General features: G+C 38.2%; 1 protein-coding gene across 1 annotated transcript in view; it reads right to left on the bottom strand.

The window, feature by feature from the left end:
- slc4a4a (solute carrier family 4 member 4a) overlaps positions 1–17,544 on the bottom strand; it is an 85,397-nt gene that overhangs the window by 44,783 nt on the left and 23,070 nt on the right. The window contains exon 4 of the mRNA XM_016256070.1: positions 15,585–15,758. Within this exon, the coding sequence (XP_016111556.1) occupies positions 15,585–15,758 (174 nt within the window). The remainder of the gene's footprint in view (positions 1–15,584; positions 15,759–17,544) is intronic.

Genomic DNA, 17,544 nt, shown 5'->3' with positions numbered 1-17,544 from the left:
GTAATGGCTGCTAAAAAATTCCACTTTGCCAACACATGAATAAATTACAATTACATTATTAATTATTTTAAAATACATTAAAGTAGAAAACATTTTAAATTGTAATAATATTTTATAATATTACTGTTTTACTGTGGTTTTTATTTTTGATCAAATTAATACAGCCTTGGTGAGCATAAGAGACTTCTTTCAAAAAAATGTTTTCAATCTTACCGACCACACTGAACTTTTGAACGGTAGTGTACAAAACATACTGCTATATCAAGACTGATGAATTTTAATACACGATGTCCACTGTTTGTGTTAAACGATTAAGTAATAGTTGGAAAAATTAAATCTCAAAGTTCTAAGTATACATTTGTTGCTTTTTCGTTTAGAAATAATCAGACCAGGAATGACCAGGAAGTGCCTAGGCAGTACTGTTTTAACTCGTTTGGGCTAGTTCGTCGTCCCAACTCTGTTCTACAAAGTCCACACACAAAGTGACCCTGTGATGCATACAGACAACTCTGCTACGGATACCAAGAACTAAGCCTCAGTGGGCACTCGCTTCATGCTGTTGCTAAGCAGGGCCGGGACAGAAGGAACAAGTGAGGGAGGGAGAGAAAGAGGGTGAGTTCAATATGGGAGAGAGCGCAAAGGACAGATAGAAATGAAAATCGCATCGTTCAAACAACTTTCAAAGTTGTGGGCTCTCTTGCCAAGAGCTACGACCCACACAAAGGGGACTTTGTCCATGCACCAGGGTCTTATGGGAAAAGTGAGGGGGGAGGTATGCCCAGCGCCCAAAAAGGGACTTAGCTGAGCTGCCACTTCATGCTGGCGAGTCCCAGTCTCACTAGCAACACTGTGCAACATCCCACACGCAAGCAGCAGTATCCCAAACCACATTCTTCTCACTGCATCTGAGAGCAAGTATTCAATGACATTATTGCACCATGCACAGACCAGAAAAACAATCATTCTCAATGCTCACGGGTTTGTGAATTGTGGTGTTGAGGCAGTACAAGCTTCCCACGTCTGTCTGTAGAAGAATTAATGGCCTTCATAGCATTACAAGTCCTGTATGCTTGCAGACATAAATTAACTTGCGGTTCAAAAACAATCTTTCTGAATGCACAATATTTACATCAGAAGTCTTGCTCTTTTTATCTTTTGCTGATGGCGACTGTGCTTCGAAAATGAAGATGCCAGAATGAAAGCCAGCAGCAGTACAAGGTTTTCTAAATGGGTTTCATGAGTTGATGAAAAGCTAGTAACGAATCAAACTAAATGTAAGACCAGGTAAATGGTAAAATAAATGGTAGCATAATTAATTAAAATAAAAAAATGATCAAATCAAGGGCTGCATTTCTTTAAGAAGTATAGAGTCAGTCGTCCTGCGTGGTACAAAGTGAAGCAGCACTGTGTTCATTTACACATGTACAGCTTAGAATACTGTGAAGTTTCATAGTAAATGCTGCTTCTCACAAACTCTATATTTGCAGTTTAACATGCACTTGGAACACATTTAGGAATTTAAAATCTCAGGGGGTACTTCAAATAAATATTATAGTTCTAAGAGGTTTGGCTGACCAAAAAGAGTTTGAAAAAGAACTCTTGTGAGAAAACAATTTTGGATGCTGTGAGACTGTTGCTTTATGTTTGCTGAGGTGTTCTGTGTAATTATTAGTTTCTTCATACTGTAGGTGGTTGCTAAGGTGTTCTGAAGGGTTTCTAAGGTTTGTTTTTTACTATAGTTAGAATGGTATTGTTTTTATGATATTCTGGTCCCTTCAATGTAAGTCTATGAGTTCCCAAAAGTGACCAACAACCCACAATTTAGGCATTTGTGCTATAAACAATTAAGGGCCAGATTTACTAAATGGACCAAATTAGCATTAGAGCGCAATTCCAAAAAAACGCCAGTGGGAGGGGAAAATTCTGTGGATGATTTACTAACAATGCGCAGATTAAAGAGCAGCGCAAATTATCACCTGCTTTAAGACATGCTTTTTTTGAGCGTTAAATAATGGCGCAAATACCACTAATTTGACGAGTGCAAACATTAGTAAATTGCATTGCGTGTTTCATTTTAATACTCTCCTCCCATAAATTTTGCATCTGACAGGGAAAGTGCAAAAATAACGTGTCCACACCTTTTCAGTGCTAATTCTTCACTCCGCATCTTTAGTATATCCTGACAGTACTGTTTTAATGCAAAAAGACGATTTTCACAGGTGAAATCAAGGCTTTTTAGAATTTCTGAATTTCGCATGTGGGTGAATGATTACTCCACACATATTTCACAACGGGTTCAAGTTGACCACGTAAATTTGATGCATTGTCCAACAGAAAGCTGCTTGGTTTGACCTCTGTATGAGCTGTGCTTCATACATTGCTAAGCTATTAAAAATAGGCAAAATACCTTTTTGCTTGCGGTATTTCTCCTTTTTAAAGACTTGGGGTAAAGGGTTTGCACATTTTAGCAATTTATTCAAGCAATCATATGCATGTAACACTTTCACACATTTTTTGGATTAATGAGTGCACTGAATGTTGACTGAATCTATAAAATATTTAACATTTCAATTGTAAGCCTCAGAGGAGCAGATGTACACCTCACTAGATTACTGGCATAAAAAGGCATAATAAGAGTGTCTATTACAAGGCTGTCTTTTGTATTTACTCCTAGCAACAGATGCTTGGCAGAAACATACCACTCGCCACATATCAAGACACAAAGAGGATTTCAAGTCAACTTCCGACTGGGACTCACACTCTCTTGTGGTCTAAAGAGTAGAGTCAAGGTAAATAAAAAAAAGGTTAAAAAGATATCTGATAGAATAAAGCACTTGGTAAAACAGAAACTAGAAATAAAAACATTAATATAGTGTATAATAGTTTAAATAATGATTTTCGAAACAAAAACATGGGATTTGTACCTCTAATGCTAATTTATTTTGTACATTCTTTACTGTGTACAAGTAAATATCTGCAATAGGGTCTATAAGCACAGTTCTTACCCATTATCAAGTTAATTCATACTACAAACTCTTATAATAGTTTCAATGCTTTGCTTTACTGTACATTCAATAAATATTTAATTTGGAGTAGATTTAGGACCTACTTGATATGTCAAGTGTGATGTTTCCTCAGGCTTTTGTGTTCAGATGAAACCGTTAGCCTGTAAGAACAAAGTCAAATGTAGGCCACCACTGCTGTGTTTCACATCTGTCCAGCAGTGAAGAGCACAACAGTGATTAAACACATTTGAGGCGTCACATGCCTATGATGAGTGACTCTTGTCTTTTGTTTGAGGCACAAAAGAGTTTTATTCAGAACAACTATTGTTCTTTCACATCTCCTACCGACTTCCTGACAGTAACTGATACCCAACTCCACCAGAGTACAACTACCACTGTCATCACACTGACTTTCCCACTTCATGGAAAACGTCCACATCCTAATGATTTTTAGGATAGCTGTTGGGGACAAGCATAAGCTTAATAAAAGCACAAATGACAAATTATCTGCCTGAGTTTTCATCTTCCTCTTCAGATTAAATTTTTCTTACCCTAATCGGTTTCATTTTCTAGCACATGTTATGTTTGTTATTAAGTATGTGATTATGCAGCTGCCAGTGCCTGAGTCCCAGTCAGATAAGCAGTATCACCAAGACCCTTATTTCTGTTCTCTCTTTTTCATTACAGCCATAGTCAGAGTAGCTTTATTGTCATTCCAGCTCTATGCAGTTAGCATACAGTGAAACGAGACAGGTGTCTCTCCAGGACCAAGGTGCTACATAGACAAAAACACAGAACACAGGACTACAAAGAAACTAAACTGGACATAACTGAATTATATTAAATAGGCTAAGTAAAAAGTTAAATAAGAACCAAGAAGACTATTGTAACAATTGGTCCACTGAAGGCGAGTTGAAGTGAGAACCCAAGTGCAGTTTGTTTACATAGAGACAAAACATAATCCAAAAGACTTGACTTGACTGGAACAGACTTGAATCATACCGACTTGGCTTGGCATAAACAGACTCAACGACAGCAAGGTTACAACAACAAAGCTAGACAAAGAACAAAGGCAACATTAGGGCTATTTATATCAAACAATGAGGGTCACATGACAAGAACCAACCAATGAGAAACAAGACACATGACTCAAGAAACCAATCAGAACATAACACACAGACAAGAGAATCACATGATATGACTGTGGCCAAAATACAAAATAAAAGACATGAAAACAATGATTTTTGTTCAAACCCCAGAACAGACATTACAACTATTTAAAAAAAAGTACTAAGAGAAAAAAGAGCTGACTATAAAATAAGAACTGTAAACGTTTAACAGACTACACAGGACTACATAAAGTGCATGTGTGCATACTGAGATAACAGTTCAGACAGCAAATATTTGTGCACAATTGTTTGTGTGGAGGTAGATAATAGATTGGGATGTGTGTGAGAGTGGTTCAAATCAGTCCAGTGTGTGAATGAGTTCTTATCCCCTCAGTCATCTGGAGTTGAGGAGTCTTGGGGGAAGAAGCTGTCACGCAATCTGACTGTGAGGGCCCAAATAATTGATGGCAGGAGGGTGAAAAGTTTATGAAAGGGATGTGTGGGGTCACCCGCAATGCTGATGGCTTTACGAGTACAGCGTGTGGTGTAAATGTCTGAGATAGAGGGAAGACGGACCCCGATGATCTTCTCAGCTGTCCTCACTATCCGCTGCAGGGTCTTGCAATGGCGCAGTTACCAAACCAGACAGTGATACAGCTACTCAGGATGCTTTCAACAGTCCCTCTGTAGAAAGTGGTGAGGATGGGGGGTGGGAGATGCGCTTCCCTCAGCCTTCGTAGGAAGTACAGACACTGCTGTGCTTTCTTTGCTACAGTGTTGGTGTTGAGAGACCAGGTAAGGTTCTCCGCTAGGTGAACACCAAGGAATTTGGTGGTCTTGACGATCTCAACGGGGGAGCCGTCACTCTTCAGCGGGAAGTGGTTTTTCTGTGCCCTCCTAAAGTCAACAACCATCTCTTTTATTTTGTCCACATTCAGGGACATGTTGTTGACTTTGCACCAGACTGTTAGTTGGTGCACCTCCTCTCTGTATGCTGACTCATCTCCTTTGCTGATGAGACCTACCACAGTCATGTCATCGGCGAATTTGAGGATGTGGTTTGAGCTGTGCATGGCTGCACAGTCGTGAGTCAGCAGAGTGAACAGCAGTGGACTGAGCACGCAGCCCTGGGGGGCCTCAGTGCTCAGTGTGATGGTGCTGGAGAGGCTGTTCCTAATCCGGACTGTCTGAGGTCTCTCAGACAGGAAGTCCAGGATCCAGTTACAGAGGGAGGGGTTCAGGCGTGTTGAATGCTGAACTGAAGTCAGAACAGCATTCTTACATCACTGTCTTTATTTTCCAGGTGGGTCAGAGCCAGATGGAGTGAGGTGGTGATGGCGTCGTCAGTCGAGCGTTTGGGGCATTACACAAACTGAAGGGGGTCCAGTGTGGGGGCAGCAGAGACTTGATGTGCCTCATGACCAGCCTCTCAAATCAATCTTGATGATGGATGTGAGTGTGACGGGCCGGTAGTCATTGAGGCAGGTGTAGGATATCAGACCGAATCAGACAATCTAAGATTTGGTCAAAACCGAGTTGAGGCACGAGGAGTCACAAAAATTCCACAGAGGCCCAAGACAACAGGATGTCATAAATCAGACCCTAGCCCTTCTGAAGCAAGCTTAAACCTAAACCCCTGTCACAGAACAGTTTTCAACATTAACACAAAAGAACACATTGACAAGTCCAAGGAGATTGTCAATTTTGGGGCAAGTTATCAAGAATAATGGTCAAAAGAGATGCACAGCGTGACCGCCACATGGAAACATGTGACAGTGATCACAAGCTTCGGATTGACTTTTCCCTCCACATCACGAGCCCGAACAGACTGAAATTCCTTATGAGAGACCTCTTAACCTCTCTGGTCTCCACAGAACGTATCCTTACGTCCACAGAATGCTACTAGAAACACCATCAAATCCCTCTCTTGGCTCTCTTCGTTCTCTTGGTTCTCTTCTTCAACCCCCTTCTTTGCTCTTACTCTCCTCTTTTTAGGCATAGCTTTGAGCTATGTTTTTAGTCATGTTTCTTTAGGTTTTGAGCGTGCTCTGGCTTACACGCCAGCTCCTCCGAAACCATGAGGAGAAACGCCACCTGGTCTCATCACACTTTACATCTATTTCTATTTCTTTAGTTTGTTTTATTTTCCGTTGAGAGTTTCGTGTTTTGAGTTAAGTTTGCCGAACGCCGCATCTCCGAAGAGTGCTGTCTACCCTTCAACTGCAGACTACAGCTCCGCGTCGCCAGCCAACGCCCAATCACTGGCTTCCCAAGACTGAACCTCCAGCCAATCAGAAAAGTGGGAAACCCCTTTCAGCAGACAAGGAAGGGAACCCCCGACACAGAAACGCAAGTACCTCCAGAGAGCTGAACTGGTGCATTTAATGGTGCATTGAGGCACTCAGTGCGAGGGTTAATTAAGTGATTGATGGTTGTTTAGGTCTATGCAATTGCACATATTGCTGTAAACTTGGGATTTCATATTTTCATTCTCTTTAATTATTTCCTCACTCTCTCTCTTTCTGAAAACTTGTGTGAATGCGTGTGTTCATGTGTTAGATTAGTTTATATGTCTTAGATTTATCCAAAAAAGCCTTATTTATATGGAAAAGAGAAGTATCTTGGGTTTTGTGCTCACAAGTTAATGTCTTAAACTGCCGATCTTGTTACAGTGCTAATTAATAGTGTTTTCACTATATTTTGGATATAGATATCCATTGCAGAATTGCTGTCATACGGCTCGTTCACTGAATCGCTGGCCGTCTCAGTGATCTGCCGTAAAACAGTGATTCTGTCCTAATTCCCTTGCATATTAATGGTGGAGTTCCCTTTAAAATCTTAAATGATTCCCTTTGAGCTAAATTATTGACCTGTTTCCCTTACACAGGACACTGAGGACTTCTTAGGTACAGGGATGATGGTGGAGGTCTTGAGACACGTAGGGACAATGGTGCTACTCATGGAGATATTAAAGATGTCAGTGTCAGGACGTGATGTCAGGACGTGATTCGATTAGGCCACTTAACAATCTGTGACTCCCGTACTTGCCTGTCACTCCACATACCTCTGGAGAAATTTACCATATATATTTTTTAAATGTCTGCCTCAATATTTCAGCACAAAAAACACTTAAAATTCACAAAACTATTTGCGTTGATTTCCATAGATACAATTCAAATTTGGTGAAATAACTCTTTTGTTATCTGAAAATTAATTTCAAGTCTTGATCCTCATCAGATATCAGGATTAGAGCAGAGTCAACAAACGGCCAGGAATTAATTTGGTTCTGACTAACAACTGATGTTTTGAGAGGGATTCCATAATGGTAGCCCTGAGAGATTAATAAAGAATTGAGAAGTCAGTCACTAAAGCACTAAAACATGCCCCGTGTTTCTTTCCTTGCTGAAAAAGTAAATAATTAACGTCATCAAACAAATGCTGGATTCTGATTGGTCAACATGTTCCAATTTTTACGCATGCTAAAATTTACAATATAGCAACATATACGATGCCAAATATCTGCCCATATTTTTTTTAATTGCACTACTGTTCAAAAGTTGTTTTTAAAAGATTATCTTATGCTCACCAAGTCTGCATTTATTTGATTAAAATAATAATAAAATGAAAATATTTTTAGCATTTCTTTTCTTTATAAAATGCTTATTTACCCTAAACATTCACACTGTAGTTTACATGTAAGGAACTGAATCTTCTAGTGGCAATTAATAAATCTGCTTGACAAAATCAGTAAAATCCATTACATTGTTATGACTAATAGTGTATTTTTTTATTATGCAATGTTTAATAACCACTCAAGTTTATTGTGAATATGGTCACTAAGCCTAATTATAGCAGATCAAAAAGAGAATCAAGATCTATTTTGTTTTCAGACAAAGTTCACAAGTTGCATTTATTAAAACAAAGTACTGATGATGCACAGTGTTGGTCTATTTGTATTCACACATATCCTAGTGTGATCTGGTAACTTCCTGGTCATTGGGAATAGTGTGTGTGGGTGGACATGTGGTCAGCTATAAGCACCTTTAATCCCAAACATCCCCCAAAGCACAGTCAGAGGAAGCAGCATGTCCAGACACTCTCTACACTTCAATACATGTTCAACTACTACCCAATATACTCATAAACAAAGCTGACAAACATATACACACTAGGATGTGATAATCCTGCCAAAATAACACTCAACTAAACAGTATTTCAACATTCACGTGCAGACCTGGATTATCCAATATCACCATTGTATAGGCAAGGAGACCATCATTTTATTCACCTCCGATATTAGCTATCTAGTCAAGAAAATATTGACTTATTATAGCTGGTGATAACATATGGGGGTGGGACTTAGGAAGAAGGTTAGATTAACTAATTATAACCTGCATTGGAGGGAGAGAATAACTGTAGTTGAGAGGATTACAGTGCATCAGCCCTCCTGCTTCTGGGTTTAAGAGATCTCCTGTGGGACGCCCTACTCAGCAGAGGGTCTGACTGGCTCTAACTGATGAAATTTAAACATTTGCAGGAACCATAGAGAGAAGGGACAGCACACCAATTCTAAAAACTAAAAATAAGTTTTAGAATGTGTTGTGTCTTCTAAAAATTGACTGCACTGGAAGGCAAATGGAAAGGAATCTCCACATCATGTGAGAGAAACTATTCTTCTAAACAGACAAAAAGAGAAATGCTTTGAATAAAAACTCTGAAAACAACAGCCAGTTGCTTTAACTGTAAAGCTCAGTAGCAATGATCTCACACAACATAGAGGAGAGTTTCCCACCTATATTTGGACAAATGAGAATGAACCACAGTGCTCAATAGGAGGCACAAAGGCATGTTTCTGATGGAGGCAGAAAAGAATAAGACAAGGAGGTTTCTTCAGCAGTAAATATACTAGAGGGTGACGGGCAGCTCAAGAGCACTGGAATTAGCAGAATTCCCCTAAAAACAAAGCCAGTTTAAAGGGACATAAAATGATAGCATTAATTACTAATTTTTATGTAATCTTAAATCCGACCAGTTTTGTAAATTCACAATTCATTGAGAAGATGTGATTCCAAAGAACAATATGTATAGAAATCATACGTTGTTACTTCTCTCATAAAGTCTCAAGTCATATGGCCAACTTTTACATTCATTGACAACCCCAGTGCTCACTTACTTTTATTATAGGCCTACTGAATAGAAAATGTAAAAATTCACCTTTTGTATTCCACAGAAACAAATCATATAGGTTAGGAATGACAAATAATCCCAAAATTTTCATTATTTGGTGAACTATTCCTTTAAGAAGCAGGGATACAAGCACATTTAGAACATTTCTTGCTGGCAATTTATTTTTTACCTCATGCTGTTCCCATTTAAAGGAGATTTATTGTGTTATTTGTTGCAGCCTATAAAGAGGAAGATTGATACTAACAAACATGCATCTGGATAAGAGATAACAATCAGGAAGTAATCCATCTACAGACAAAAGTCAGCACTCACGCTGCTCAGGGTCGAAAGGCAAGGAGCCAGGACATTGTTACATGTGTGCCCGCCCTAATCTTCTGCATTACTATATCAATTTCCATCAGAAAATCCCTTGCATGGGAAAAGCAGACAATATACTATGTGGAGAATTCTGCCATTTACAAAACATACACATTCAAAAATGGTCAGATTCTTTGTGTAATAAAATGTATGAAAGCTCACTCTCCATTTTAAACCTCCGCTGCATAAATGCCAAAAAAACTAAACAAAACAAAAAAAAAACAGGAAATCCCACCCCAAACTCATACTAATAGTTGAGCCAGAAAAGTTGACACGTCAGACTGACCTACAAATGGCTTACTTATAGTTGTGTGCTTAAACTACGATAGGAGAAAGTATTTAAAAAATGACAACCCTCACCTTTAAAGATAATGTTGATTCATAGAACAAATTATTTTAAAATTGTTAATGTGTTCCTACTAAAACGGTAACACTTAAAGATAAGGTTACATTTGATAACAGTCAATTATTTTAGATAACACGTACTAACAATGAAAAATACTTTAAAGCATTTATTCATCTTAATGTTAATTTTAAAATGTATTAAGTAATACATTATTAAAATCAAAAGTTGCATCTGCTAATATTTTTTAATGCTGAGCTAACATGAACTAACAATGAACAGTTGAATTTTTATTGACTAATGTTAACAAAGATTAATAAATACTGCAAAAAAAGTCTTCATTTTTAATTAATGTTAGATACTGAATTAACTAATGGGACCTTACTGTAAAGTCTATTGTAAACCATGTTTTTTGATGAAGGACATTCAGAGGATGAACTGAAATTCCAGAGATGGTAGGTCAGCTGAGCTTTGGGTCTACATCACTGTCAAGTTCTGCATTCTGCTTGGCTGCACTTGAGTTTCCATTAGGAGCTGAATAAGTTAAAGGTCAATAACCGGGTTTGTGCAGAGTCAGCGCAGAAAACTGGACTAAAACCTCAGCAGATTTAAGAATTTATAACAATAAATCAGCCAAAACTGTGTCATTATTTACTCACCCGCATGTCGTTCCAAACCCCCATGCTGGTATGTCTGCAGTGACACACAGGAAAAAACTGAAACAAAGTGTCTCTCAAATCTAACACGCCATCAAACGTCTTTAGTTCTCAAGTGTCTTGTAACCAGAAATCATGACGTCAAACCTGTACACTATAGGTGGAGGTAAAGGTAAACTTAAAATATAGCGTGCAAACAGTGTTGGGAAGGTTACTTTGGAAATGTAATAGGTTACAGATTACAAGTTACCCTATTTAAAATGTAATAGTAGTGTAACTTTTTCAATTACTTTATTAAAGTGATGTAACTGATTACTTTTGATTACTTTTATAAATTTTTAATGAATGTTTATTTGCAACTGTTAATCATTTTCAGACATTTACACCATGCAGGGTTAACCTTATAGTAGTGCTCAACACTGTCAGACTTTCAAAATCCTTCCTCGCTTGAATTAAGATGATCAAATTTGAACACATCCACCACAAAATCAGACTTTAGTACCGCCTTTTACTTTGAGATTGATCTGAAGTTCAAACCAAATCTTTGCATAACTACAGGAAACACTGCATCTAACAATGGTTTGCAAAGAAATAGTTAATTAAAAAATAATAATAAATAAAAGCATATACATCAACTCAAATACGGTTATCTAATAAGCATGTGTCCTATTCTGTGTACTTCACTCCTGAAACATTGGTGTCTTTTTGAAACATTGGTGTCTCTTTGTATATGATATGATGATAGTTTTCTCAAAATAAGTAAAATGCTCATGAAGTGACTCAGAGCAGTTCTAGAGATTATGTTTATGTGTTCATGTACTCATATATTGAGGCGGCAGAGGCTGAAAACAGGCCTATGTGTAGTAAATGAAGGGTCGGACTGGGAGAAAAATTTTCAGGCAGGGCAATCTCACACTCATACACCGCAACAAATTCTGAAACATGGACAACCCTATTTTTGAACCCTATTCAAATTCTGAAACATGGACCTCACATAAAAAAAGGTTTAAATCTTTAGGTTGGGGACATGCAAAATAATTAAAAGTTCTCTCCTGAACTGCACCTTCACTTACATTTTTCTTTTCAGTCTATTTATTTTGCCCTGATATCTATCTCTCACTTTAATACTCAAGATTGAACAAAACTATACTTTCTAAATTGGCTACATGTCAAAATTAGTACATCACCACAATATCTTTATAGAAAAATCCTAATACTGAACACGAGTCATTTTTTTTCCTTACAAAAATTAACCATGCTTTTACTATAGTAAAAGTACAGTAACCATGTATTTTTTTTTTGGCAAATGGATTACCATTTGTATTTATTTTTACTACAAATTCCATGGTTAAACTATGGTTAGTGTAGCAAAAGCCATGGTTAATTTGTGGTTACCATGCTTTGACAATAGTAACCATTGTCTTTGGATTTATAGTAAAATCATCGTTAATTTTCGTAAGGGTTGTGTTGTTGTCTGCCCTAGCGCCCCCAAAAATCTATTATAAAATATGATTATTTGTCTGCTAAATTACTACTGTAACATTACAATAGATAATAATGATGTCCTTTATACAGTATTTTGAGTGATGACTGATGAGCAATGGGCTGCTGTTGCTTAACTAAGTAACCAAAGACAAAACTACAATAGCATATTTACAGATGAAACTGACCTGCACTTGAAACCCTGAACAGTAGTTTTGCTTCTCTGCTCCACCTGTGCGCTTCCACAGTCCACTCCATTCTCTCTCTCGCATTGATTACTCTGATCCAAACCGTTGGGCGGAGGCGCGGAGAGCACGCGAGCCGAAGCATTGCCAGTCACGACTAACCAATTCATGATTTATTAGAGATTTAATTATCGAATGGCGAATTCGGAAATAATCGCTTTAGTACATTCGGCAGGCAACTATACAATAATAATATTAAAATAGCGGGCCAAATCGGCTGCCAGGCCACCGGGAACTGTCCCGGTTCTCCCGAGGGCCAGTCCGCGCCTGATTTCCACAGACACGCAGAACGTGCAGGATTCATATATTGTCTTTTTGCGGCTTAATATTCACAGACACTAGTCTATATCGCGTTTTGATTCAAGTTTACTGACCTACTTTTGATTTATTCATCCAAAATGTGGCATATTCCATCCGCGTTAGGCTATAGGAATTCCGTTTTTATGACTGTATTCTACGAACCAGTCTGTGTTTTCGCATCGCGGAAATTATAGAGCCGTATGACTCAGAGTAATCAGTGCATTTTGGGAAAGAAATCAATTAAATCTGTATGTGGATGTGTGTAAATATTCAAATGTAATCCCCTTTGTAATCGTTAACATTTTCATAAGTAACTATAATTTAATTACACATGTTTTCTTAGTAACTGTAACTGATTACAGTTACATTTATTTTGTAATTAAATTCTCCATTACATGTAACTAGTTACTCCCCAACACTGCGTACAAATCATATGTACTACTTTTATTTGTACTTTTTGTAGCTTGAGAAGTCTATACTTTAAAAAGTCTTACACCATGTCCTAACTACACGTGACGCGATGCAATGCTGCGACACACAATAAAAGGCATATTTTCCATGTTAATCTGAGTTTTTGTCCTAACTAGCCGCGACGGCGACACGCGAAATTTCTATTTTAGAAACGGTTTCTATTTCCGCAATATTGCGGCTGGAACAACAACATACAAACTATATTACAGTAGATAATCTCAGGTGATTATGTGCTTTATCCAAAGTTAAACGAGTCTAATATGAGTTTTAATATAATTTTGTGTGACCTTATTGCCATACTGAAAACAACAATAGATAGTTTACCTTAGAAAATCAATTAAAGCAAAGATGTTAAAACTGAACTCAATGCGAACCAACAAGTGTATTCCATTACAAAGATGGTGTCAGTCACTCAGTGTGTACATTTAATAATGTTAAAAATGTTTAATATTTATGAATTAGATCTTAAGGCCCCGATATACTTCAAACGACATCGAAGAATGAATTGAAATGACGTAATTTCGAACAAAATCAGGCCGAAACAAAGTTAGTTTTGAGTTAGTTTTGGCAGTTCGAAACAGCTCACAAAAGCAAACTTTTTGGGGGAGTTCGTTTTGACTCCAAAACCCCTTTGAGCTACCATTGGTCCGTGGCGATTACGCAGTCGGTGGGTGTGTTCTGGAACTCCGCCTTCTTTGATGTGCGTTTTTTTTTTACCCCCAGTTCGTTTCTCATTCCACGGAGGTCAGACAGGAGAACACATCTCAGCGACTATCTTGCGGGCTGTGCATGGTCCAATCTTGAATGTTTCAGCCACACTTTGTTGCGTGGCCCCACAAGCTAGTACTCAGAGAGTCAAGGCCAGTCTCTCCGTAGTGGAAATCGGTGTCCTGTGCGTTTTTGCATGTTTCACATATGGCGAAACCCTTTTCAAGAGATCGTCAAACTGCACGGCGCACATTCTGAAGTATGAAAAATGCACTTCCTCATCTGTGCTCCGCATTTGCTCAATAAAAAGGGCAAACTCGCCATCATTCTATTTGTTTTCGTTAAGTGGATGCACATACCACCTCATTTGTTCTTGTTATTTTTCTTTGCCATTGAATAGATCAATGCTACTGCCAGATGTTTACGAAACTGTTCTTCTCTCACAGCCGCCAACATTGTTGTGTTTAGGGGGTACACACAGGCGGCATGACACATGTTTACAACCCCGCCTCCAGCAGCGCGGGGGTGTCGGAATGTTTGAAAACAGTATACCGTCGCTTAGCCTTTTCAAACTTCTTTTTGCCCTCAAACAAAGAACGAAAAAGAACTTTGTTTGAAGTATATCAGGGCCTTTAACCTTTCAATTTCGTTGCAAGCGCAGTACAATTCCAGAAAGAGCCCGCCCACACACGCTTCTGATTGGCTGTAATATTTGATTGATTTTGTCAAGTCGCATTTGGTGTGGACAACCAAATTGCTTTTCGCTGGAACCCTGTCACGTCACGTGTAGTTCAGACACGGTGATAGTATGGAAAAAACTGACTGTAAAGACAGTTTTAAAGAAAAAATAACAGCAATGCCATGGTGAGTAAATTATGATTTGCTTTGTTTGGTAAATAATTCATTTAAATCCACAATTTTTGGACTTTGACTTCTGAAAATAAGTCTACATGACCACTGTACGATTTTAGGGCAACATTTTCCTCACATGACCTTGGAATCATCATGTTCTTTCTCCGTGTCTGCCTCTCCCTCGCTTATGTGATCCCTTTCACCTCCTCTCTTCCTCTCCCTCGCTTATGTGATCCCTTTCACCTCCTCTCTTCCTCCTCATTCTCCCTTTCAGCTATCACATCATTAGCGAGCATTCAACATCCTGACATCCAAATCAACAGAAACGCCTCCTAAGTGATCCTCCCTTGGCTTTTCCTCACATGACCTTGGAATCATCATGTTCTTTCTCCGTGTCTGCCTCTCCCTCGCTTATGTGATCCCTTTCACCTCCTCTCTTCCTCCTCATTCTCCCTTTCAGCTATCACATCATTAGCGAGCATTCAACATCCTGACATCCAAATCAACAGAAACGCCTCCTAAGTGATCCTCCCTTGGCCGTATTATCCTTCACCATTAGAAATCTCAGAGACACACATACTTCCCTCCTCCAGGGGCTCACGTCAGGCAATCTTACTTACATGCAGGGGCCTTAGTCCCTGTCTGTCTAAACACACTCATCCGCTGGCTAGGCAGCTCTGGATATCTGTTCTGACTAAGTAGAGTCAGCAGTGGCCTTGGCTAGTAGCTGTGTGTGCATGTGTGTGTGAGTGTGTGTGTGTGTGTGTGTGTGTGTGTGTGTGTGTGTGTGTGTGTGTGTGTTTATGACTGGCTCTATGAAGGAGCCCTCAGCATTAACGTGAACTGACGGCTCTTTGGCAAGTGCTTACTGAGTGGTTTGAGGATGCTGTTGCTGGCCTCCTCATTGTTCTCTGCATCCAACCTGTCCGAAGCGTTCTCAGTCACTTTCTCCTTTCTGTCCTTGTGACTTGTGCGTCGGCGATGACGTCTCCGTCGCCGGTAGCTCTTAGGCACATGCACACCGATGTATATAGTGTGGTGACCTGAGAAGGTAAAATTGAGACGACAGGTCAGGCTTTAAAGTTTACATGACACTACACAAAGCACAAGTAACAAAAAAAAAACTTAAGCTTAAAAAAATTTATCAATATTCTTGTCTAGTTTTTCAGTATTAATATTTAAATAGCCCTATAACAAGATTGGTTTTCCTGACAAGAATTATTTTCAAAGAATATACTCTACTATTCAAAAGATTGGGGTTGGTAATATATTTGAAGATTTTTGAAAGATGTTTTGTATGCATTCATTTGAAACTACAGTAAAAACAGTAATATTGCGAACTATTATTACAGATTGAAAATAACTGCTTTTCTTTTTTAAATATTTTAAAATATAAATTATGATCCTTTAGAAATCATTCTGATACGCTGATTTGGTGCTCAACAAACATTTTCTATTACCGTATTGACCCAAATATAAGACAATGTTTTTTTCTTGGAAATACATCAGAAAAAATGCGGTCGTCTTATATTCAGGGTCTAGACTTTGACACGTCAATAATACACCCACAACAATAGGTGGAGCCAAATATGCATAAAACGAGTGTGCCATGAAATACATAATGTAATGCGTGTTGTAAAGATCGTGAGTAAAAACAAAAGAAAAAGAAAACCTTACAGCTGCATGAGTCGTGACTGTCACGTTAGCCTGATGGGACCAAACTCCCTTTGTGATTTTAAAACGTAAGACAGTACCCAGACTCGAAGACTACAGTAAGATTTATCTTCTACTGTTAATAAGATATTGGTGGGCTACTATTAGATGGATAGCTTAAATGTCCTAATTCAGATGGGCTACCTGTTTTTTTTTTTTATGGTATATCAAAAAGTGTATATTTTTTAAATGTGATTGTTGGTACATTTTACCAGTTTTTACCATACTTTCAAAACAAAAATTAAAATAGGAAAAATATGCAATATGAAAATAATTGAAGACAAAATGTGTTTTACGGAGAAAAAACAAGATTTGTTTTTTAAAAAGCCTTTTTCCAAAAGGTCCATCTGGAAAAAAGGGGGTCATCTTATAATCAGGGTCGTCTTATATTCGGGCCAATACGGTACTATCAATGTTGAAAAAAGTTGTGTTGTTCAGTATCTTTGTGGAAACCATGATACTTTTTCCAGGATAGTTTGATGAATAGAAAGTCTTGGAGAAAAGAAATATAAATCTTCTGTAACATTAGAAATAGGAATACACCGATACCACTTTTTTCCAGTACTTGCCTGATACCGATACTTTTATTTTTGGTGCTTGCCGATACCGAGTACCGATACCGATATTTTTATTGCATTTGTACATTTTTTAAATATTGGGTACAGAAACCAAAAGGGTATGTATAATGTTAGTTGGTTAACTTCATTTATCAAATAGATACAGTCAACCCAAAATTTATTCAGACACCTTCAACATTTCTCACATTATCACAGTTTATTCGCTATAGTTTAGAAAATGATAATAAAATATGACAAGAACTCAGAGTTACACTGTGTCAGAACAAATTCAGCTTGATAATGTTAGATAATTTTGATAGAAAGGGAAGTGATAGATTACAATCAACCAAAAATAATTCAGACAGCTGTTAGTATGACAGTATTTACACAACTATGAATACTTTGTCGGGTGACCCTTAGCCTTAATGACAGCCTGTAGTCTCCTGGGCATGCTGTCAACCAGCTTCATGAAAACCTCAACTTCAGTTTTTTCCTAGACTCGGTCTGAATAGTTTTTGGACCCAAATTTGTATCAGTTTTACTGGTAGTCCACTGTATG

The sequence above is a fragment of the Sinocyclocheilus grahami genome, unplaced genomic scaffold (genome assembly GCF_001515645.1).
Source record: "Sinocyclocheilus grahami isolate Dianchi unplaced genomic scaffold, SAMN03320097.WGS_v1.1 scaffold1392.1, whole genome shotgun sequence".
Lineage (NCBI taxonomy): Eukaryota > Metazoa > Chordata > Actinopteri > Cypriniformes > Cyprinidae > Sinocyclocheilus > Sinocyclocheilus grahami.
The sequence above is the reverse complement of the archived record's forward strand: the minus strand, read 5'-3'. Positions and strand labels throughout refer to the sequence as shown.